Source organism: Ptiloglossa arizonensis, chromosome 7 (genome assembly GCF_051014685.1).
Source record: "Ptiloglossa arizonensis isolate GNS036 chromosome 7, iyPtiAriz1_principal, whole genome shotgun sequence".
Classification (NCBI taxonomy): domain Eukaryota; kingdom Metazoa; phylum Arthropoda; class Insecta; order Hymenoptera; family Colletidae; genus Ptiloglossa; species Ptiloglossa arizonensis.
Genome location: NC_135054.1, coordinates 19,011,514 through 19,037,355, shown reverse-complemented (window position 1 = coordinate 19,037,355; position 25,842 = coordinate 19,011,514). Strand labels below are relative to the sequence as shown.

The 25,842-nt window shown below is 42.6% G+C and overlaps 2 protein-coding genes across 4 annotated transcripts in view; both read right to left on the bottom strand.

The window, feature by feature from the left end:
* Krz (beta-arrestin protein kurtz) overlaps window positions 1-25,842 on the bottom strand; it is a 60,327-nt gene that overhangs the window by 26,152 nt on the left and 8,333 nt on the right. The window contains exon 1 of one of the 2 annotated variants that reach the window (XM_076316983.1): window positions 1,925-2,953. The exons of the other annotated variant lie outside the window; for it this stretch is intronic. Within the exon in view, the coding sequence (XP_076173098.1) occupies window positions 1,925-1,933 (9 nt within the window). The 5' untranslated portion in view covers window positions 1,934-2,953. Of the gene's footprint in view, window positions 1-1,924; window positions 2,954-25,842 lie in introns of those variants that run through there. 2 annotated transcript variants of the gene reach the window in all.
* LOC143149045 (uncharacterized) lies at window positions 12,444-17,734 on the bottom strand. 2 transcript variants are annotated; one of them, XM_076316048.1, is made up of 2 exons: window positions 15,129-17,734; window positions 12,444-14,819 (listed from the first exon to the last, which is right to left on the bottom strand). In XM_076316048.1, exon 1 carries the CDS (start codon window positions 16,418-16,420, stop codon window positions 16,025-16,027), a length of 396 nt encoding a protein of 131 aa, XP_076172163.1. In that variant the 5' UTR covers window positions 16,421-17,734; the 3' UTR covers window positions 12,444-14,819; window positions 15,129-16,024. The 2 variants fall into 2 exon arrangements, with proteins under 2 accessions (XP_076172163.1, XP_076172162.1); XM_076316047.1 differs by having other exon boundaries at window positions 12,870-12,908; window positions 12,994-17,734.

Below are 25,842 nucleotides of genomic sequence, written 5' to 3'. Positions count from 1 at the left end.
TTATTATTCACCCCGGTGACGTCTCTGTGGTTCGTAAACAAATTTCATCTCGAAATAGCACCGAGAATGTATCCGGCGTTCGGAAATTTTCAAACGACGTCGTCGATTTTTCGACGTTTACGTTCCATCGAGCCTCCCGTGCGACACTGGCATTCTCGCCTGGCCAAGCACGCAACTCGTACGCATTGTGAATCGAGAGCCGTTGCATACCGTGCACGTAATGCACGCCAAAAGGGACGTTCGTCGTCGTTCTTTGAGAACGGCGCAGCCGTAAAACGTGCCTTTGATCGCCACGCCGTCAAAGAACGGGCAAAGTGAGAGGCAGAAACAGTATCAGAAAAGGGGATGCCAGCGATACGTTCGTTTCCCTCCCTTTCGACGACAGTACGCCGGTCAAAGCTGCAAGGAGTACTACACTCTATTTCGCCGAAGGTTTTCTTCGAGGGTTCGTTTTCGAGAACTCGGAGACATTTCACGCTACGTTTGCCACGCACTCGATACATCGAAGGCCTGGTAAGGTTACACTTGGATGAAATTCAAATTTAACGATTGGAATTTCTGGAGAAAGATCGATCGTAACGGTTAGGATCTCTTATCGAATAGATCGGTAGCGTTTTTGAGAATTCGAAGATTTGTCGTTCTCTGTTTGGGTGTACCAGGGGTTTGGAAAGGTTATTCTTGGATGAAATTCAAATTTAACGATTGGAATTTCTGGAGAAGAATCGATTCTAACGGTTAGGATCTCTTATCGAATAGATCGATAGCGTTCTTGAGAATTCGAAGATTTGTCGTTCTCTGTTTGGGTGTACCAGGGGTTTAGAAAGGTTACTCTTAGATGAAATTCAAATTTAACCACCGGAATATTCGAAGAAAGATCGACTGTAACGATGATGATCTCTTATCGAATAGATCGATAGCGTTCTTGAGAACTTGATGACGTATCGCCCTCTGTTTGGGTATACCAGAGGTTAAGAAAGATTACTCTTGGATGTAATGCAAATTTAACGATCGAAATTTTTAAAAGATCATCTACAAAGATGAGGATCTCGTCTTGGAGAAATTACAAACGCGTTCTTTCGAGATCCCCCCAGTACACGTAAGCGAAAACTCGATTCTTTTAATTTTCAGGATTCTAACGCATTCGTGGATCGCGCGTTTTCCAAAATCGTTCTTCTCGGAAAGGAATCCTTGTGGATAAAAATCTTACTCTACCTTTTCAATTTATTTTTGCAAGTCGCGCACCATATGGTTTCCGTAATAGCTTTTGATACTACAATCGCACCATATGGTGCGCTCCGCAGTTAACATTTATGAATAGATTTAACTCTAAGTGACCCAATTGCTACACGTAAAACACGAAGAAAAGGAACAATGCGACGAATTGGGCGGGCAGCAAATATTCTCGTCGAATCGACGAATAATCGAAGAGTCCGAAGGAAACACGATCGTAGCCGCAAAGACCAAAACTATCAAAAGTTTTTTTCAAAAGTGTAAATGTTCCGAAAATATACACTTCGCGATAATAAAATTTCTTTTCATAGTCCGAACTTCGTTAACTTCGATTCTAACGTTATTTTAATCGAAACGAAAGCCGTGGTATCTTATCATTTTTCCTCGAGGAAAGAAAACTAACGTCTATCGCAAGAGGAATTTCCTTGAAAATCATCCAGTTGGACTTTGATCGATCTTCAATCGGAGAAACGCGATATTGATCGTTCTTCTTTTTTCCTCTTATTATATCACAGTTTGATAACTTTCCTCCAAGCTCGAACACGCGATACCGATCGATACTCCGATCGTTTTAACCATGGACTCTTCAATATCGATTGCAAAAACTCGATCGTAAATTTTTAACGATCCACGCATACGTGAATTCAAGGGGGGCAGGGGGCAGAAGGAATCACGAAGTTGTTCGCGTCTTCACCTTTGCCATACTCGATGCACGACGATTCTCTATCGACACAGATATTTCTTTATTTTCCTCTTATCCGTAAATTCGCTGAGTTGGCGCGATAAATAATCTAATCGCGGTAGCACCGTCGAGTAATCGCGGTTTTAAAGCTCGTAGTTCGTCGAAATCGTCCAATAATCCGGTTATATCAGATCTCCTTTTCGCGAAACGCTGATTTTACGTTCCGCGAACGTGTAATCGTGTCAGCGTGGACATTTTTTCGTTTGTCGAACCAAGATGGGACATCGTCATCCTCTGTTACGATTTCGCGAAATCGATTCGAATTTCTCCGATCTGGTGGAACCACGATTGAAGAATCGCAACGCGTACAATTCTCGATCTACGCGTTCACAATATACATATACGTCTGTTGGTGAAAAATTGAACGTTTAGAAATAGACTCGAAAGCGTACAATTCTCACTCGAACACGTTCACAATCTACATATGTCTGTTTGCGAAAAATTGATCTAAACAGAGACTCAAACGCGTACAATTCTCACTCAAACGCGTTCACGGTATACATATGTTCATTTTAATAAAAAAAGAAAATCAAGACTCTCGTTATCGGCTCGCGAACGATTTTTTGCCCGCAAATCATCCGCGTGCGCGAAACTTGGCGATACGTTTCACGTTCGATACGATCTTTGATAAAAGTGCGCGACTCGCGGCGTAGAATTCTATCGCGTTCGTGGCATGCCTCGAGTTCATCCTCCATCGACACTTTTCTCACCGCCGGAGATTCTACTTTTCTCGATCGAGAACGTTACGATTCCTTTCTTTTTTTTTTCGTTTTTCTTTCCTTTTTCCGCGTACAATTTCTCGAACGACGACAGCGTTCCAGGGAATGATTAATGGGCACGAACGCCACGACGTGTACGAAGAAACAACGATACGAGTCGATGGAAAAGGTCGAAGGAAGAAACTGGTCGCGGCGCGATCGCGAGAGCACTGGCGGAGCTTTTCAGCAACAAAGCGCAACCCTCGCGAGTGTCGACTGCAGACTAAACAGGCCTTGACAAATGGATGTCAATTTCAATCGACGCTCGTGTAATTCTTAATGCGATCTATGGAATGATTTGTGCTCGCCGGAGCGTGCAAGCACGCGGACAGGTTCCGTATCGGTTGCGGATCGCGATCGCGTAAGGATACTGTCAACGATTAAAAAAAGAAAAAAAAAGCTCTTCCAGGGTGGCTGACAGTTCTCCCCGTCGCTGTTCGATCGATAAAAATAAATTCGCAACCGAGAGATCGATGTTTCTCGATGAAATTATCGTACCAATTTTTTTTTTATTTTGCACCGGTTGCAAATCGTTCGAAAATGGAACGAAAATTATTCAGTAACATTGGCAAAAGTACATCGCGAAATATTCTCGGCTGAATTTCAACGACGAGTATACACGAGGATGTAATTTCTCGAAAATTGAAAATTGGAAATTATACGAACCGTGTGTACAATAATTAATATTAACAAAAGCGATACCAAAACACGGTAGCCTCTTACTGTCCACGACGACGTCAAATTCGTTCAGAAACGAAGAAAATTTCTTCGGTCGTTAACACTAATATTTTCACGAATTTAAATACACTACGGTAGACGTACCTTTTATTTTATTCTGTCTCGTTTTCGTTTCACTTGCACGATGTACAGTGTCTTTCTTATATTCTTACCCAAAAGATAACCAGATCGTGGTGGAAAAGGTTGAACTTACGGTTGAAATATTTTACATTTCAAAAAGGGTATCGAGATTCACGACTGACCGACATACATTCGCGTTATTAATTCCTAGCTCGTGTGATTTGAAAATATTTGAACGCCGTAGTAGATTCGCGAGGTGGTCGTCGTTCGAGAAACTTTTCGGAAGGGATTTCGGGCGTCCTTGTTCGGAAACTGGATACGCACGCATCCGAGACGCATCCGAGCGTGTTCGATCGAACGCGCATTCTGGAACACGCGAATGATGCAAGCTACATCGCGAGGGGCGCCCTATAGAGTGCCACCTGTTCAGCCACGGTAATAGGTCAACGAATAGCAGGGGGAATACCACGGAATCAAAGATGCACGCGTTCGACATTCACTCTCTCGAGATCCCTGTACCACGACACGGCCATTAAGATCCAGCGAACGGAACCGCGAGACGGACATTTTTTTCCACCGACTACTGCACGGAGACGGAAAGAATGCACTCGAGTAACATTGTTCGCATTGTTCCCTACCCTCGTACGTTGCGAAACAGTGATTCAATCCTTCGCGATATCAGCGAGTACTCTTTTTCGAAACTTTTCATCGTTGCATTCGAAGTGCATTCTTTCGAGAGTTCTTCGGTACACCGTGAACGAGCAACGAGTTCGAATACTGTTCGTTTTTTATCGTATCGGAAACAAAGACTTCGATCTTGCTTCGGTTTCCTTCGTACCTTGTAAAATTACCGCGGGAAATAATCTTCGAGACGAGACACTTCAACTACTACGAGGAGCTATAAAAAAACACTCTTAAGTAATACCTTCTCGCGTTTGTCTGCCCATGAATAACTTTTTTTACGACGGCAGCGCTATTAGTCATTATTTTATACGATATCCTAAGAACGAAATACTCTGCGAGGAGCTATAAAGAATGCTTTCGAGTAATATTGTTCGCCCTGTAAATTATATTTTTATCGTAGTAGTGTTATTAGTCGTTATTTTACGCGATACTCCAAGAGCGGAAAATTCTTTTACAAAAATTTTAAGACGACCGAATCTTCGAATCGTCCAGGTGTATTTTCTTCAGAGTTCTCCAGTATACTGTAAACGACCAAGATCGAATACTGTTCAATCTCATTGGAAATATAATTGGTCGTTATTTTACGCGAAAAATCCTTTTACGAAAATTCCAAGATGACAGAATCTTTGAATCGAATCTTGAAATCGTCCAGGTGTATTTTCTTCAAAGTTCTCCAGTATACTGCAAACGACCAAGATCGAATACTGTCCAATCTCATCGGAAATATTATTGGTCGTTATTTTACGCGAAAAATCCTTTTACAAAAATTCCGAATATTGGAATCGAATCTTGAAATCGTCCAGGTGTATTTTCTTCAAAGTTCTCCAGTATACTATAAACGACCAAGATCGAATACTGTCCAATCTCATCGGAAATGTTATTGGTCGTTATTTTACGCGTTGTCCTGACTCGTCATCGGATTATTACGGTACAATGGTGCGACAGATTTAAAGCTGGCTAGGATTAAACGGCTGTCGGTTCGAACACATTCTGCGGCACGTGAGCAACGTAAAGAGACCTACTGCGAGACTGTGCGCGCGTTACGTGTTCCTGACGCAACGGGTCAGAAAATGAAACGACGGTGTTCTAGCATCGACAGTCAACGCGGGAGAATACGAACGTCCGTGTGATGGTGCTCCCCGGGTGACATTTCCGTCAGACCCTGGCATTGACGACGTTGCAACCATTTATTTTAAATCGTGTTGCTTTACACGAGAACGTACGCTCGGAATCAATTTTATTCGGCCAGCATCACTTTCCACGCGAGAATTTACCTAGCAAGGAGATGCAGCGAGATCTAGCAACGATTTTACGACGACAAAAATACAATGGAATTGTTACAAAAAAAATTTGATCGATTTCCAACCGATCGTTACTAGTTTTGAAGTATGGTCCAAAGATAAGTTACAATACGAAATGATATAAAAATTACCGGTGTTACAAGACAGAGTTACCGTTGATAAATCGTCTAATTTTTTAAATAGGATCCGAATAGATCGAAATGGTTACGGAGAAAATAGTTGACGGAATAGTTACTGTAAAACACGTTGAATCGTAGAATTGATCCATAACCTTGCGGTGGACAGATTTAGAGATAAGTTACGATACGAAATAACACCAAAATAACCGATTTTACGATGTAGAAATGTCAGGGACACCTGATTTTCTTGGTGGGATCCGAACGGATCAAAAGTTACCTATTCATTTCAATATTATTAAATTGAAAACTTACTCCCATAGAACTTATCCGACAGAAATCAAAATGTCAAGGTCGGTGATTCTCGTCCGAGTTCTATTATAGTTACAAGGCTCTCGCCCAGAAGTTTCCTCGATATATCTTTATCGAACGATACTGCTGGAAATTACCGAGCGAGTATTTCCTATTTGTGAACGATTCTACGATCTACGCGAAAAAGAAATAAGTAATAAACAAGGGCTTAGGAAACGAGCTCGATATATCAGCTCAGATAACTCTGTGTGTATTTACTGACACAACAGACCTCTTATCTCCGTTGATTTTGTACGGCAGATTTTTTTTTGGAGTCGTCGGGCCGTTCCTAACGTAATTAGAGGTTAAGGCATCGCTCTCGCCGGATGGGAGTTATTTTTACAAGAATAAAAATCCTCGCGGAGGTCGATCGTTGATCGTTGGATCGCGATGGCGATTTCCACGACGCTGGAACGTCTTCATCCTCGTCGAAGATCGATCTCGCGGAGTCGTGAACGATTGCGCATGTCGCTGTAACGAAACGTCGTTCGGGCGAATCGGAGCGAAAAAGCTTCGCAGATGAAAGTCACTTCACCTTCGACGTCGCGGTATAATTCAATAGTCCAGAACTCGGGGCAGAAATTAAATCGGCACGGAACGAAACGCCACGGGGAATGGAAAAATCAGTAAAATTGATAAGCCGTCGATTTGACTCGATTACCAATACGAGGAGAAATCGATTTCCCTCGACGATGCTCTCTTTCGTCTTTCCCTGGGAAAATATTACGGAATTGACGATTCCTCGGGAAACCGAACGGAAAATCTTTCCCCGAGACGTAACTCGAAGTTTGCACGAAGACAGAATCGAAGAAGTAAGTTCTTCGCGCGAAGCGACAATAAATTGTCTATTCTTAGCCACCATTTCCGAGGAAAATGCACTTCGACGCGGTTTCAGAAATAGCTCATTGGGCTTCGAAAACATATCGAGTCGGAAGGCTGGGGATTATTTCGATTACACCGGTGACTTTGAATCGGCCAATGATAGACGACGAATTTACGCAACCCGCCGGAAGAGCTACGATTTTCTCGCAACAAGTGTAACCATTGTGACAAATTGCTTCCCATCTGGTCACACTGGACGGGAAGAATTAAATCACGGATATTTCTTCACGCAGCCTCTGACTTGTACTATTTTCTAGGGAAGGAAAACGGTTAATCTTTCTTCTTTTATTCGTTCTTTAAATCTAAACAGAATCCTAGAATGAAAACGATAGAATATCCAGCTTGCGAATACATCGAACACTCTCTCTCTTCGTTCTGCAACTTAAAAATCAATACGTTAGAAATCTAAAATTTCTAAGGAATTATTTTTCTTTATTTTCAATTTACACCAATGCCGGTACGTATTTAACTATCGTTAAATTACCTTCCACTGTTACCGTTCTCGGTATTGTCGAATTTATACACGTAGACGTTTCATAGGGAGGAACTTTTTTATCAGTACCGAGTATAAATTTCGCGAGACTTTCGTGACCAGTCCGTCTTTCTTTTCGTGCAAATGATAGATCGTTCGCGGGTACGAATTCGCCGACGAAAATTACACGAATTTCTTTAATTTACGTCACAATTAACTCAGCCATCCCCCTCTGCCGGCCGTTCCCCTTCTTTTTTCTTTCGGTTTTAAAATATTCACACGCGACACACGATCCCGCGAACTCGCAACGAAACCGCGGCAGCTAACCGTGACTAATTACGACCGATGCAATCGCGGTCGGCTCGATTCGCATAAATCATGGGAATCCGCTTGCCGGGGATGGGGTGGGGGCGTCATTTTCACGGGACACGCTCGTACGAGTTCGTACTAATTACGTCACGACTGTAATTTCGTACCTGAAGCGTACACTCGTAAACGCGACCGGGCGCGCAACGTCGTCTGAGCAATCGACTTCGGCTCGGCTCACGTGGGAAAACGCGCGAAACGGGACACGAGTCAGCATTCGTGGTCGTCAAACCGAACCACGTAAACGCTAATAAAACTCGGGAGATGATCCTCGCGCGTTCTTACGCGCAACCCAGTCCAAGAAACGATGATCACGAGTTTGGAAAAAGTCTACCGAAAGTGTACGAAAACTTCGATTCGCTCGACACGAGTGTCGCGGAGATTGGAACGAAACAAGGAGACTAACATTTGAGCGTAATGTATATTTTATTTAGTTCTTGCTTCGGAACTAATTTGTATATTTTATTTAGTTCTTGCATCAGAACTAATTTGTATATTTTATTTAGTTCTTGCTTCGGAACTAATTTGTATATTTTATTTAGTTCTTGCATCAGAACTAATTTGTATATTTTATTTAGTTCTTGCACGAGAACTAATTTGTATATTTTATTTAGTTCTTGCACGAGAACTAATTTGTTTATTTTGTTTAGTTTTTGCACGTCGCGAAAGAAAAGAGTCCCGGTATACGAAAATATCGATTCGCTTGACGCTTGTGTCGCGAAGAGAGTAAATGAAATTTATTCGTTTAATTAAAGCACTCGAAAGATCAACAACCTCTGATAAGACGATCGAGGATTATGACAGCAGTAGGTTTGGTTCATCGATCTTGATACACGTGGGCTGGATTATTACGAAAAATCTGGAGTCGGTGTTGTATACGAAATAACAAGAGTAATTGAAGATTTGCTTGTTACTTAATATCGGATAATTGTCGAGAGGTGTGTTCTTTATTTTTTGCTTTCCCAATTAAGGCAACAGCGTATGTAACGTTACTGCCCTAATTGGTTGGTTTGGGTCCTCCTCGGGAATGAAATTTTCTTGAAACGAATACACGAAACACGTGGATGTAAAAAGTATATAGCGTTAAGTGGAGAACAGGTAGAAAAATAAATTCAACGCAAGATGAAACCGAGTTAATGATCCCGATTAATTTCAAACGATACTTGTTGTGTAACGAATTAAAAATTATAACAGAATCGAAGATACGCAATGGTCTGAGAACGAGTTCGAGCCAAGGATTGACACATTTAAATGAAAAAAAAAAGAAAAGAGAGAAAATAAAATACCAAAATCACACGATCGAATATCAAACCAATAAATACAATAAGCAAGAATGAACGCATTGAAACTCAATATATTAAAAAAAAAAAAAGAGTACCAAAATCACACGATGAAACGAACCAATAAACGTAACAACGTTACGTGTATCGTTGCACTAATTGGCAAAGAGATAATTTCCAGGGATGCGTTTGAGAATTGGTTGAAAATTAAATTTTTTTTTTGTGTACCCAATCGGAGTTTAATAAGGTCTCTCTCTCTCTCTTTCTCTCGCGCGGGCATATTCTGATATCGAGAGCTGACATTTACGGCCAAGCGAAAGACAAAGTTGGAGCGTGCCTTTCAACGCGGCCGCGGCCACACAGACGAAATGTTCGAAACAACGGGCGAGTGTGTTCGTGGAGCCACTCAATTGCGTTTCAAGGGGGCAAGAAAATTGCAGCGTTAACGTTGCAATTTCCCAACGAAAGAGGCGAGTTTTCCACAGCTTTGACGCGGGCGGAGTTTATACACGACGGTTACGTCGATCGCTTTGTACACGTGCACGGAACGAGGGTGCACAGAGGTAATGGACGTCCCACTGTACTAAATTGCAGAATTTATTAGTTATTATCAGGAACATGCGCGCGGTTGCGTGTGTCGTTCGTACTGTGCACGGTGCACCGAGCGTAAAACGTCAACGAGATCGTTTAAATTGCTCGGTAAACGACGAATCTTCCAGGCGTCGCGCCAGAACATCCGTTTCAGATTGAATGAAAAGCTTTTCAATGGACGACGAATTGGAAAATGATGGAATCGACCACTCTATTAAGAAATTCGGACGGTCGGTGCATCGTCGGTTATTTCCACCACCTTTTAACCGGCGACCGCTTTAATTTTAACCGCTGCTTGCCCGTGTGTCGAGCAAAACCCACCGAAGAGGGAACGGGTGTGGAGAAAAACAATTAACATCGATTAACTTCCATATCAGAGGTTACTCGGATCGGAGTCGAACTTTTCCAATCGTCGAACAGTTTTTGTGCATACGAGAAACACGTATTTTCGCTGCCATCGGGTTTCGTAAAACGAAAAATATTTGATTGACACCCGACTCGCGTTTGGGTTCGGTTAATGAAAATCAAGATAACAAGCGGGACGTCTAGAAACGATAAAATCGGTCGAAAGTTGGGCTTGTATTCTTATATAAGTAAATTGACTCGCTCAAGATTTCAAAACGACGTAAATTACGAGTTTCGAAAGAAAGAAAGAAATTACACCGTGTTTCCAGGTCTTTGTAAATATTGTATTGAATCATCGATCCGTGTAAAAAATAACGTTAAAAATTGTAACAATGGTGGAACGTTACAAATACGAATTCTGTTTCGTTTACGATTAATTTTTCGTACGATTTCCTTGTGTATCAATTACGCAAATTCCTTCAATTTGGCAGAGATTTTACATACAGCGCGAAATAAACACCGGCCTCGAGGCCGGAGAAAATATATTATCAATTTCGTATTGTATACCTTCGATGGACAATAATTTGAGGAATTTCGCAACAGAAGTTCGAGCGTCTCGAAACGGAATTCGAAAGCGGAGTAATAAAGATAAATATTCATTATGATCGTAACTGTTAAACCCCCCGCGGTGATAACATTAAAATTTGTTTCCAGTGGACACGGGAGAACGAGATACTCGTACGAGAACTATAATAATGATAATAATAATAATATTGTGACCAGATTTTCATTGGAAAAAATGGAAGAGAATCAACGTCAACGGGGACTTTATTGATGCACGCAAAATGCATAAATTTCCTTGCGAAATTCCCGAAACGTGTTTCGCAACGAATTTTAATCCCCGGAGATTAAACCGGGTACGGTTGTTTGTTATTTTCGTCGTTGCATTTGTTTATTTTTGACAAAATTCGACGATACTTGAATCGATGATGCGCGGCCGCGGAGGAGAGCGAGCCCCGTGGACAGATCGATAGTGGTATCGATCCATCTTCGGTAATTAAATATCCGGTGCCCGCCTCGTAAACATCTGTATACGCTTGGCCAAACTTGCTTCAACCTATATCGTCCCAACAAACCTCATTATACCTGCTGAACTTTGACCGACTTTCGTGTCCGTCAATATTTAGGTGTATAATTTTCCCGTGCCACGGAAACAATTGTTCGCCGCCATCACCGATCGACAAACACGAAAAACAAACAACAAATAATAAAATCCACGACGAAAATCTATCTCGTTCGGAGAAAAGAAATGTTCCAACCCCCGAACGAATGGAATTTAATAAAAAAATAGAGATATTCTGCCGTGTTCGTTTCAGCAAATTAATTAAGACTCCCGCTTGGACAATGTTCGTTAGCTTTTAAAGGGTCGCAGGACGTATTTGAAACACGTGTGTTCTAAGGACTACAAAGGTTTAATTAAACCGAATATTTCCATCGACACGCAACTGCTATTGCCTAACTCGAAACACGAGTTATCGAGTATTCGCGATTTTTCGCCGAGAAAATGATCAAACGTGTCGACTTCAAATTATACGCGTAAATTTAATTATATTTATCCAGGGTATCGGATTTTTTTCGAATACGAATAATTAATTTTGTCGAAGTAACACACACTGAATTAATTACCGGTGGGAACAGCCTCGGGGTTGAGTTCGTTTTATTTAACGTGGGTCGATGTATTTTATTTTATTAATTATAATCATAGATATTTGTATAAAAATTGAACAAAGAAGTGTACAATTTTATAGAATTGCGCAGAAAACCTCGGGAAATTTTTACACTCGGCGGTTTTCTTAATTTGAACGTTTGGAATAATAGGTATTGTTACCTTGCGCTTCGGTGTATTTATTTCTGGTTAATAATAACTTTAAAATATTCTTGCTTCTTAACGGTGACAAAAAATCGAGGTCGGAGCGTTCCGACTCGAAGAAAATTTTAAATAAAGTGACTTTTGGAGACGATGCCTGTTTGGTTTTCTTACTGTTACGAATTTCGAGTCAAGTGTAATTAAACGTGGCAATGTACAATTTACGTGCTTTATGAAACGTATAACAAGGAAGTTGAACCGGGGCTCGTGATAAACGAACGGCCGAGTTTTATGAATGAATTAAATGTTTCGGACGTATTGGAATATTAATCTTCTCAGGGGCGAGGTTTATTGTGCAGAAATGTTATTTCATTTCCCGAGACTGTAATATATCGCTCGGAAGATTTTACGAGCTCGGTAATTCTGAAAACAATTAATGACTCATAAACGTATTCGTAGTCCGGTAATTTCGATTTTATTTTATACGGCCCTAATTGGAAAAGATAATGTAACAGCTTAACTTTCCAACAACGCTCCTTGAATATTTATTTAATTCCTTAAACGAAACGAACTCGTATCGGAAATTGATTTTATGCCAAAATAATGAACACGAGTGTCGTGGGAATATTTATTTCAAATACGTAACCCGACATCGTAATACGAAATAATAATTTGTAACCGTTACAAAGAGTCATTATTCGAAATACTTAAGCTCGATCGTTTTAAATTATAGTTTTCCACCCATTAGGTTTCTCGGTAATTTCCACTAATGTCATCAAGGGTGTTGCATTAATTAGAACAACGTTCGTGCGACCAATTACCCAACCCTATTCGTGTGGGGCTAAATTTAAAAGGGTTTAAAACCTAGTGACCTTTTTTGCACTCTCGCCAGTATACTTTCTCATTTTACACTTCTGTTTCGCATTACTTTCATTCGTTTCGCTTCGCATCGGCCACGGACATTTATACACCTTCGCGTATCTTCGTTCGGTTTATCTACATAGTAATTTATTATTTGTCGTACCGTAATTGATCGCCTCAACTCGATAACGCGACGAGATAACGTAACGAGAGCAATAAATAAAAGCAATTTCATATCCTACGTTCGATGCAATCGGCGATTACCTGAAAGCACGTGAAGGAAAAATGTGATTCATTTTCCAATTAATTTTTGCTTTAGTAGAGAAGATAGAGAAGAAGCTTTACTCACCTTTCCTGTACAAAATTGCCTTTAAGATTTATTTAAAACGTTCAAAAATTTCTTTACAAATTCGCAATAGATGGTTTCACTCACGAATGAATTTTTCTCAAAATGTAATCGCATCTTGAGACATCGATACAAATAAAAAGTTTCATCCAAGTTCAATTCTTCTTCAATAATTAAAACGTGATATATTCAATAAATAAAATCTGTTGTTCCGTTTCAAGTTTTCTACGATTACAATATTTTCCCCCCTCTCCAAAGATGCACCCGTTGAAAAGCTTAAAGCTTCGAAAGTTTTAAAACAAAGGATCGCAGAAACTTGAAGCGGGCAACCCGGCGTCCACGACTATCCATAGTCCGGGCGCTCTTCGTTTTGCTAAACGTACAATTGAATTATTAACGAGAAACGCGACAGGCGCAAAAAGGAAACGGCGCGATAAAATCGTACGCGCTTTACGTACGGATGAATTATTAATTCTGTTAATTACCCCGGCCCGCGTATTAAGCCCGATTCCGCCGATAAAATGTTTCCGATTCCGCGTGAGAAAAGCGACGCGGGAATCTCGCTGACAGCGTTTATCGTCCAAAACGCGTTAAAAAATTTCTTTCCACCGTGGCGTAGAAATCCGTGTGCATTAATAATGGACAGGAAACCCCTTAAAAACGGATTTCCGCGGTCTAGGTGGTTACGATTTAAAATTGCAAATGCAAGGGAACGAGGGGAGCGGTGTGTCAATGGTTGCGAACGTTCCCCTTTTATTTTCGCTCGAACGTTTCCAGAACGAAGTCCGGCGACCCAATAACGCCAAATTGTAAATCAGAAAGCCGGCCGCCGGCAAGTTCCGTGAAATTCGAACGATCCGTTATCCCGTGCGACGGTACGACAAGTGTATCAATTTCGTTCACAGTTCCATTAGTACACGGTTACACCCCGACAACGGATTAATTCCTTTGCACTGTACACGGTTCTTTATTCTAGCCCGCGAAACCGCGCACAACTGCGCGCAGAATTGAGAAATGTACGCGTATTACCCGCGAAACTGCGGTAGCATCGACGCTGATCGCGTACATATTTCAGTCGGGGCTAAATTAATTGGCCGCGCGAGGCTACTCGGAGGTCGTTCCCCCACCACGCTGTCTGGCTACCCCCACTCGCGACACTGCGCGCGAACCACGAGGTAGATGCTCTCTCCCTCGATCGAGGAAGCGACAAGGTGTGCCGTGAAATCGTGCGAATTGTCGTTATCGCCGATCGCGGTAAAAAAAAAAAACCGACCGATCCCCCGGATTCGTTTATCAGAAATTTATCAACGATCGCGTCACGCGGTTGAATCGTTCACCGGTGCGATCACCCTTTTAATCTTCGACACATCGGCGGCGGCCATAACGGATTCCAAAGAGGACCTTTCCTCGCTCGAAAGGTTACCGTCTACCTCGCAATGGAGAGACGAACACACGCGACGATGGCGACGCGATTCGATGCGAAACCGTACCGGAGCGACCCTCGGTTGAGAACTTTTACAGTCGGTCGTTAAACGAGCTTTTTCCGAGGCTGTTGCCCCGCGCGAGCGTCCATTCCACGATGGCAAATTTCGAATTTCTCTCGTTAGAAATTTATTTCGCCATAACCCAGAAACCGTGGAGCACTACCTTGTCTGTACGGAAGGTTGCACGCTATCGTTGGATCGATCGCAGGAGGGGAGGGGAGGATCAAATGTGGAAAGTGCCGGATGTATAGCGTTGGACTGTTGCGGTTATTCTTGTGGGTTTCTCCATTAGCTTCTACACACTTCCGACACACAACAACCAGTCGTCGAGGCCCTTGTCAAACGCTATTGCAAGGTAGTATTAGCTTTTCGACTGGACAAACTCTTTAACGCGATTGCTACCCTACCCCGTGTATAATAGCTGCAATTTGATAATGGCGCGGAACCATTTGCCACCACTTTACGTATTTACATAGCCGCCATATTGCTTGTATCGAAGTTTTCGTTAACAGCTCGAGTAACTTCGGTGTTCTTTTTCCGTTCGAACAGTCATTGTTATTCTGGTACAGTGTTCTATATCAAAATTTTGTGAGAAAACAGCCCGTTACTTTCTATTACGGAAACGTGATAAATATAAAAATATTTATTTCGTACTCTGTGCTACAGATATGGTACATTTTCGAATCTTCTATCTTAATTATTTCATACTTCTCGACAGTGATTTGAACGCTGTGGTACATCGATCGAGAGTTTGTTTCATCCACTTCGTTATGGCGGAAAGAACTACCAGGAATCGAAACAGTGCAGTGCAATGCCGGTGGAATCTAGCACATTCCAGCCGTAAAATGAGGTTTTGAGAAACTCGTAAACACGCGGTATGTGTTCGCGAAAGCCCGTATATCGGTCAGAAAAATTCCACGGTGTAAGAAGGAGAACCCACATCGTTTGTATTTACCTAAGTTACGTGCGGGGTCGGGTAGCTCCCACCGGAGCAACCGTGTTACAAGTTTCAGCCAATGTACCGAAGGGTTAACCAACTGTCTTTCTTTTAGACGGTCGCACCAGCCTTTAAAGTAGATGGCAATACACGAGGGAAAAGTCTGATTAAATAGTAAAGCGGACGGAGAACTTCGTGGCTCCGTTGTTGTAGTTTCTCAGGTTTCTGACAAGGGTATACCACCCGTTTACGGGGAACGCTGGACGACTGGTAGGAAAGGTGTCCAACTTTCCCCGCCGAGTTCGGCGATTCGTCGAAATCGGGGTTTGCTCGACGATCAAACTATTTTCGAGCAGGCTCAGGTGCACGCGTGCAGGTGCGACCGTTCAAGAGTCTCGGGTTATGACGTTGTTGGCGATAAATCGACAAGCGAGCGAAGGTCTTCGCGACACTGATGCAGCACAATAACGCCGATGAATATTCAACGCGTAAACGTCGATCTAAACGCTCGATTCGTTATCAAATATTCCCGCGAGACGTCCACGAAACGATTCGAACTCGACTCGTCGCGGAGACTTCGCATTGGTCATCGTCGACCAAACGAAAGAAATGTTTACTCAGAGGGAACGAATCCCGTTGGTTGTGTGTACTCGGAGGCGCGCGAATCCTGGACGGGAATCGTGGATGAAAATCTTAATAGACGACCGAAAATAACTCGGCATAACGAGCCCGGTATTCCAGCCGCGGCGTGTTTGACGTTCAAATCCGCGGTTAAGATTCCTGGAAGTATTCCCACCACGGGCAGAACGAGCACCTCTGCGTGCGTCACGAAGAAAGAGCGCGCGAAACCGTGGAATTTAATCACGTGTTCCATGGACCATGTGACGTATGACGTCTGTGTCAATGATCGAACAAAAGGACTTTCGGGACGTAATTGGGACCGCTTATTGACGCCCCGACACCCGCTTTTCGTTTCGATATTGACGCGTCGAACGTTCAGAAACCGCATAATACGGTCCACGTTCAATACCGATTGTTCATTGTATTTATTTTACTTGGACTTTTCACAGCGTATTCATTCCGTACTTATTTCGCTTCAACTCTCCGTAGCGTATTCATTATGCTTATTTTACTTCGACTCTTTGGAGCGCATTCATTGCGTTTTTGTTTTATTTCGACTTTCCGGTGCGAGATTATACCGAGGGGCTTTTTATTCTTTTTTTTTCTCTTTTTTTATTCGGGTACTCTTCACGAAATTAAACAATCGATACAGGTTGCGTGGAAAACACGTTCGCGTTCCAAGAACACGGTCTGTACACTTCGATACCGATTGTTACGCATTGCGCCTTGTTTTACTTGGACTTTCCAGAACGAGATTACCGTAACAGCGGCGGTTTGTTTAGATCCTCGTCGGGAAGTTGAACCACTGATACGGATTACGTAGACTCTGCATTCGTGTTCTAAGAATACAATCTCCGTGCAGCAATATTGATTATTTATCGCGTTTATTTTATTTCAACTTTCCGGAACGCGAGATTGTCGTAATAGCGGTGGTTTATTCAGGTCCTTGTCGAGAAGTCGAACAATTGATATAGATTACGTAGACCACGCGCTCGTGTTCTTAGAACTATTCATAGAACGTAGCCGGACGATAAAATACAATACCAAGATTTACAGGCGGTAAAAAATGACGAGATTAATTTTTGTTTACCTTCTCGACTTTACAGGCGGTCCACGCCAGGACCGTGACGCGTAATTTATTTAAATCACCTTGTTGATTTTCAAGCACGATGACGACACTGTTTTATTTTGAATACATTTCTGTGTTTACCGATCGAATCTTATCGTTTAAAAACAACGATACCTCTTTCCTCGCGCGGACCGATTCTTTTCTTTCCCCGCTCGTCTTGTTCTTCGAGCGATCCTCGTTCACGAATCACGAAGATTTAGATTGCGCGATCGGAAGATGGATTCGTGTCCGATGAATCCACGAAAACGTAAATTCGAGAGGTCGAGTGACAATTGTGACTCGAGTTTCGATAACAACGATATCCGTGACAGCGGTTTTCCAGGGACAGTCGCACGATCCCGCGATCGCTGGGAGCTGATTTCTGTGTCACGATCACGAGCAATCCGGATGTGTGCACCGGTACGATATGTTCGTCAGTCATCGAATACCTACTGATTCAAGGCCGGCCGGTTAGCACAGCCAGAGGTCCTTGATCGGTTTCGCAATGATACCCGCGCGTATCCGCGAAAGCGAATTCGTGCACCAGATGCTTTTTCACGGATAACCAGCGTGTCCTGGTCGGGTCTGCCACGATCGAAACTCAATCGTGACGATTCATTCAACCGTGTACACGGTGTCTCGAAATACGTGCTACAGAACGAGAGAGAAAGAGAAAGAGAAAGAGAGAGAGAGAGAGAGAGAGAGAGAGAGGGGGGATTCCTTTAGAAAAAATAAACCATCGTTTCCCTTTCATCCATTTTCGAGTCATTCGCAACTTGTCCAAAAATGTGAATCTTCGTCCGATATCGAATTACACGGTACTCAAAAATACTTAACGATTTGGATAGAGAATTCTTTTAGACGGAGAAGAATATATTTTGTTCTTGGTATCACGGCGCGTCGTAAATAGAACACTTGCATTTAAATTCATCTAATAATATCGACGCACTCGTATCGCGTACGGTGCACACAAAACCACAAACCACAGGGTACTGTGAGCTTTGCAAACGTTCTCGGTGAAAAATGCCCGCGACTCGGGATAGAATTTCCACGATCACAAAATCGAGTATTCCGGAACAGTGGAGTCGGCTGTGAATAATAGTTTTCTTATCGGTAATCCATTACGGGCGAGTTTGTTCAATGGATCGATCGTGTGCATCGATTAACACGAGGAGGCATCGAGTGGCCAGAAATACCGGTCCAATCGATTCGAACGTACGTTAAGTGAGCCCCCACGATCCTCGGATTCGGTTAATTAAATTCTACGGGAAATTCGTGACGGCGTTATTATTTTTCCCCGAAGCTCGCGTCTCGTGCGAACATTGCATCGTTCTTTCCCCGCGCGAGAAAGAAATTAGGTTAATTAATGCGATCTCGTGATTCGCTCCACGCGAGACGAACACAGTGCTCGTTCCGCGACCAGTCCGCAACGCGAACTGCGGAACTGCCGCGCGCCCGGTAACCGCTCCGCGAAAGAAGGGATCACGAACCGTATGAAAAATCGCGAGATTTTTTTTTTTTTTTTTCTCCCCCCAACCGACGGTTTTTCCAGCACGGTGGACAGACTGATATATTTACATTACAAATAAGAGGCGGCGGTCGTCGAGTCACGAAAGATTTTCCCGGTGTTTCGTGTTAACCGGGGAAACTGGAGCGAGCAATATTGATAAAAGCACGGGGCTGTATTTCGCAACGTTACCACGGAGAAACATTAACGACGAGATTCAACGACGAAGGAAAAATACGCTCCCATTGAAGCCAGTCCTAACTTCAAACTATAATTGTTTCTCCAAACACGCGGAACGTTTGGAAAATCGACGACGTACCACGATGCTTGAAAATACGCGTAATTTTTAGACTCTCTTCAGTCCTTTGAACCATTATTAGGTACACGGATGCATACCGGTGTTCGAGTAATAATAATGCACGTATATATTCTTGGAATAATCGACCTACCGCGATAATTAAAAATCCACGTAATTTATAGGCTCTCTCCAGTTTTTTCAACCATTATTAGGTACATAATTGCATACCGTTGGTAGGGAAATAATAATGTACGTATATATTTGTAGAATGATAATAACGTGGGTGTACATTCTTAGAATGGTAGTAATGATACACGTGTACATTCGTAGAATAATAATAGTGTAATAATGTAGTAGAGTGTATATTGTATAAATACACAATAATGAATGGGTTACGGTAAAGAAAGTGTTGTTTAGAAAATCATCACGATAAATAATCAAACATACATATATGTGCGCGTGTATATTTCTCAGATATTGCGTAAACGTATTATTTATATTCTGCCAAAGTATTGGGTTGTTCGGAAAGTCATTTCATTTTTTTTTTCGGTGAAAATGGAACACGATTTCTTTAGAGTATATAAACATTTTACTAAATTATATATTCTCCATTTTGGAAAACGAAACGACCTTCCGAACAACCGAATGCATTGTGATTTTCGTTCGACGTACGTGGATCGTCGTAATTTCGTCCCGGTTATCCGGGAACGAATCGTTTCGGTTATCCGGTGAACACGGTGCTCGCGAAGGTGAGACTCGTAGTTTTAATCAAGCACGGATGGTATTCATAAGGATCTCGCGGATGAGAAACACGGCGGAAAGTTTCCGCGCGTGAAGAATATTCCGCGGATATTACGTTGTTCTTTGCCCCGACGTCTTAAAGTTTTAATGAAAGGGGATCTCTCGTCGCGATTCGAAAGAAACGACGAGTTGACTTCCATTTTGCCCCCCTGGATTCCACGGGGAAACGAACGAGCCCCCTTCCATCGTCAAGTCTCGTTTTACGAGTATTTTATTTTATTCCACGTTAGAATTTGAAGAACGGAAGTTTCCTCATCGCTGTGGTATCGCGGATCGGTCTCAACAGGGTTGAATAACACTGTCCGCAGGAAACTGCGATGCGAAAACGACCCCAAGATAGGTTATTTTATCTCGGAGTAATTAAGCTTCAATACCGGCGAGGGGTTGAAAATGAGAGGAAATCAATGATGTCAATTTAGAAAGATTTTTCACTTCCTCGATTGTAACTAAACGGTGAAACGAAATTATTGGAAAGAGAGCTCGCACTGTTCAAATCGATAACGTTTCGTCTAGCGCGCGACGAATTATTTATTATTTTCGTCGGACGTTTTCGAACAACCGCGATCATCTTCGAAGCTACAAAAAAATAATAAAGCGAAACGGTACGGTGAAGTGTAAGAATAACCAATAATATATCTCGGTTCAACGTATTGATAAAATTTATTTAAAAAAAAAAAAAAAAAATACACACACGTATGTAGTCAGAGGTTTATTGACTTTTCGACCGAGGAACTTCCTTTTCAAATATATTTTCGCACTTTGCCGTATTATTTTACTTTATGTTACTTTTTTTAGCGATCTCGATGCTGACCACGTCTAACGGCAATCATAAAATATTTAAGAGCAAAACATCGTGTCGTCTTCTTCCTTACTCGTGAAAAAGAATCTCCGTGTCGGGTTTATTGGTAAATTAAATATTAAATATACCGTGGATCTAAAAAAAAAAAAAAAAAAAAAAAAAATACCCCCGGAGTCAAATGGTCGAGTTAATTCAGCATTGTTCCTCCCTTATTTATTTTTCTGAAAACAAACCACGGCATTACGTTGGTATTGTCGGCTCGAAATCAACTGGCCGGCCAGGGCCGCTCAGTGACTGACCCCCACCCCTCGAACACTCCGCCCCCTTCTTGGCGCGAATAATTCAATTCCGTCGAGGCATTCTTTCGCGTTTTTCTGTTCCCCCGGCGCGTACAGCGCGACAGAATAATTCCATCTTAATTAATTGCGCCGCCTTTCACGATCTTCCGGCGCTGACGAGCCTTCCGGTCAGATTGACGATCGCCTTTCGGTCTAGTGACTCCTTGAATAAAGCACACCGAGGAAATACGCTGTGCTCCGACAGAGAGGATGACGAACCGTGGCCGAAGCAACACAGCCAAGATTTCTCCTTCGTTCGAGCAAAATGTATGTAACCTCGGCGGCCATCTTTGTCTCCCTTTTTCTCTTTTCGTGGCTACGAGTGACGACGAGAAACAAAAAGGAACAACTTTGTAGAACTTAAGGTGTCGAACAAAGCTGAGGATCCTTCGTTCGTCTTCCTTTGACGTTTGAGCGGAGACGCGCCAGGACTCCGAACGAAACACGTCGTCGGATTGATTTACGAATCTCTTTTTAATTTAAAAGAAAATTACCAATCGCTTTTAAGCGGTAAAATTCATTTTGGATACATTCTTTTTTCTTTTGGTTTTATGTAACGTCTCGTTATTCGTTACTTTTTTTTGTAACGGACGCGTTATTCATACCATTCCGAACATGATCAGCTCGTGATCGGAAATATTGAATCTACTGTTTGTGTATATATATGTATCGTTTATTCGGGGAGAAGGGTATTAAAATTCATGGCTCGAATAATCAATGGAAGATTTGCATTATTAATTTGTATTTTAATTCGAGTATGTAAATGACGCGGGAATTTTAATACCCGCGGGTTCTGTATTTTAAAATGTAGAGATTTTAATTTAGATCGATGTTTCTGACCTACGATGAACCCGGGGGAAATTCCATGAAATCGACTCGGCAATACGCGAATTGATGTTTCGAAAACCGTTTTTATTTTAATCTCAATTAAGCCGCGGAGTGCTCGGTCCCCGCCGCGGTGTAATTTCGTCCAATGGATTCCAAACTTTTACGCGGGTACAATACATATTGATAAGGAACGCTCGGCTAGTCGGTTATTGGTATTGACAAAGTGGAATCGTTACGGGGACTTTGTTGGACGTTTCGAGGAGTAATGGCAAGGTTCGTTCCACGAAATAAAGGCACAAATTGATTCAATTAATAAAGCTAAGCGACAAAATCGTCTCCCCGGGGGTTTCACTCGCTCCGCGTGCGTGTCACTTTGCAGCGGTGAATCTTCTCGATAGATTTCCGAGAATGAATACGAGGTAATGGCGGATAACGAGCACAACGCGAGAAAAAACTAATTACGCTCTACTCTCTTGCATATTAACGTTGCGCCGTGTAAACTGTTACGATAGCCGCCACCGGTGGCAAAAAAAAAAAAAAAAAATTCCTCAACACGGACGATTTAATACATTGTTCTCCGTCCAGGGTTGTACAAAGGTAGGCGGTCGTTAAATTAAACGGCGCTTAATGAGACCAATAATATTCGCAAAATTGCTAATGTCGTGTCGCGAAAACCTGTTCGATCCAATTTTTTTTCGCCGCGCGGCTGCTGTCGCCAACCTTCGTTCGGTTCAATTTGCATTTCGCGCGACCTCGATTTCATTTGCATTTTAATAGTGTAGTACAGTTTTTATACCCGGGGCGATCGAACTTCGTTGCGAGGAGTTCAACTTTTTTTTTTACGAATCCACGGACCGAAATGAAATTTTCCCGTGCGCTCGTTCGGTGTACATCAACACTTTTCACGATACCGGGGAAAATAAATACAGTAGAATTTTTGCGGAAAGAATTCACGGCCATATCCGCGACATTCGTGAGAAAATACAGGGGGACGATATTAAAAAAGATACAGCCCGAACGTGAAGTGTTTGCGATAAATTTTAAACAATACGGTTACAGCCGGGCTGAAACAAATTATACACGCGTTCAACGAAACGAATTATGGACACGTATACTGAAATGCAATACGTTGTAAAAGAATGATGCATCCGATGAAACGAATTACATTACGTATACTGGGTGTTTTCTATATTTTCGAGCAGACTGTAGACGCGTCATTTACAGGCGAGAATAAGACGAAAGCATCATAAAAGGTTTGTAAAAACTTTGTTAGAAAGTTACGGACAAACGTCGAACGAAGAATGCGAAAGTCGATCGTGTTCGATTTGTTCGTACCTACAGGACGTTCTTAATTTCCGATAGTCGCCAGTTATTGATTACTCGTACTTCGCGCGCAATTACTTCTGCACTGTATATCGTTTGTGTCCATTTCGATCGATCTCTCGTATTCTACGACACAAAATCTGCCGACACGCGCATCTGCAACTCTACAACGCAGAATCGGTCCACGGGCTGATACTTTGCGTTCAATATCTACCATCGATCTTGCATTTTTCGTGACAATTCTCAGGACGAATTTCCTGCAATATTCTTTTCCTGTTCGTACTCGTGCACCGTGCTTCAACAATCTGGCGAGAAAAGTAAGAACTTAATATACACGGACGGCCGAATAAAATGAATTGCACGTACGTACGAGTCGTGAAATAAATCACGTTACTATGTACACATAATACGTAATAAATATCAATAACGTAACTATTACCGTAATGGAATCACAATGGAGGCGGCGCGAAGCGTTATTAATGGAGTGAAAAATGAAAGTAGACGGCGATCCGAGGGAATAACAATCGACTCGTAAATAAGTTGCTCGGGATAAACAGATTCCGGCGACGGTCCACCGGGATTCGAAAATAAACCGGAGCCCGATCGGACGTACCATAATGCGGTCCGTGCTGAATAAGCAATTCATAAATCGACGAGTCGCGATCGATCTCGGCCCCTATCAGCGAAATGCACGGTCCACGACGTCGTGAAACATATTCGAGCCAATGAATGAGCCTTATCTCGCAGCCGGGCGTCTTCGAGCCGTGGCACGATAAGAGAACCGCCTCGTTATCTGCCCCAGTTTACGACGTTTCGTGGCGCTCATCCGTGGTACCGTGAGCATGCGCATCGGGTACCACCACCACCAGCAGCAGCATCCCTTCGAAGGATCCTCGAAAACAAACAACTACCCCCGGAGGCTGGAATCGCTCTCCACGATTCAATCTAGCCATCCATCGAGACAAAATAACGCCGATTGCCCCGGTGGTGCTGCCGCGATCGAATTGCTCGCTGGTTAAATGTTTTTCATCGTAGCGTATACCTCCGCGCGAACCCTCCAAGAAGGATCGAAGTTTCGTTCTCAGCCATGTGTCGTTCCCCCCCGGTCATGATTCCCGCGCGAAATATATTTTCCTACGATACGATAACATCGTCGATGGAATATTGATGTCCACCAAGCGAAAATAACCCTCGATTTGTACGTTTATTTAAATTGCACCGAGGTTCTTACAGAAGAGTCGAATTCTTGAGTAGAGTGGATGATTTTTGGGATATTTTTTTTTTCTTCAAGAAAAGCGTTGGAAATATTTTCCTAAGACGTAACAACATCGTCGATGCAACGCGTCGGTGTTATTTTCGCGATAAACTCTCGTTCCGCTCGTCGAGACACCCTTCCCTCGAACGTAGGCTCTGGTCGATCGTGGAATAATTCGAAAATTGTTTAAAACGTAACGAAAATTGAACTCGAGGGCTAAAGCAGCGTTCTCGCGTCCGCTAATCGGGAATGCTCGGTGTATCGATCGCCGAGGGTTAATTGATAAGTAGTCCGTGAAGCGGAAACGTTTCCTTCGTTGTCCATGGCTTCCTCTAATTCGCTCTCCTCTTTGCTGGGATTTTAAATCGATCGAGATCTCTGATCACCTTTATCATCGGTGTTGCTCATCGATCGCTTCGAGCTCCGGTGTGGGGAATCACTTTTTCGTCGGGCCATCCCCCGTTTTACTTCCCGCCATCTTTATTTCCACGGAACTTTTGTAATTTCGTAGCGATAGACGAGCATTCCTCGGACCTCGAATGAAAAATTTCACTTCAAAGGGATTCCGGGCACGATTCGGGGGAAAAGAGAGAGATTAAACATTAAGAGATAACGACTTTGTGAATCCCGCGAAGTGATTTCCGAGGGTTTTCAAACCTCGCTGAATGAAAGTTTCGCTTCAAACGGAACACAGGTGATTCGCGAGAGGAAAAATATATTACACGACTGGTGTTCGCTTCTCTCTCTCTCTCTCTCTTTCTCTCTCTCGCTGCTTTTACGTGCGAGATCATCGTACTTTGTCGTCGAATGTACGCTCGACGAGCGAGACGACGAACGATTGTAATTAAAAATAAGAAATTCGAAATCGTTGATACCGTTCCACCGTTGCGTCGATACTTTCTAAAAAATTCTTTCGTTGTCGAATTTTCGAAATTCTCGAGACGAAGAAATAGAATATTTCAACTATAATTTAAGCCCTCGTCGCCTAATGCTTTCGACATCCCTACGAATTTACACGTGGAAGTTAACGTTGCGCAATGCTCGTTACAACGGAAAATGAATCCAACGTGATCGTATCGTTGAACCGTGCTAAACGTATTTTGTGTTCTCTTCGGTGTACAATCATAATTAAGTAATTATACACCGAAGAGGGCCCGCAAGACGGGCAGAAACTTTTTAATAAAGTCATCCTCTCTCTTTATTACTGCAATTATCTTGTTTCAGTTCTCTCTGATAAAAAGTGAAGTTTTTCGAACAAAGTAACCCTTTCACGGCTCGTGTTTATTACCGCCGAATTAATTTCGTATAACGGGCCGCTCGTAAATTAATATTCCCCGTTTGCAAACGGTGCGAAGTTTTCCGTCGAAAGACGCTCGAAGGGAAGGCGGACCTAATTGCGGAGATCGGAGTTTTTCTTTCTTTTTTTTTCCTTTTCTTTTCTTTTTATTGTTCTAAGCGACTGGCATTCCTGAAATACCCATCAATTAACGAATGAATCACACGCTCCGCGATGCAGATCGCCGCTCTGGTGTCTGCGGAACAGTATCTCGGAA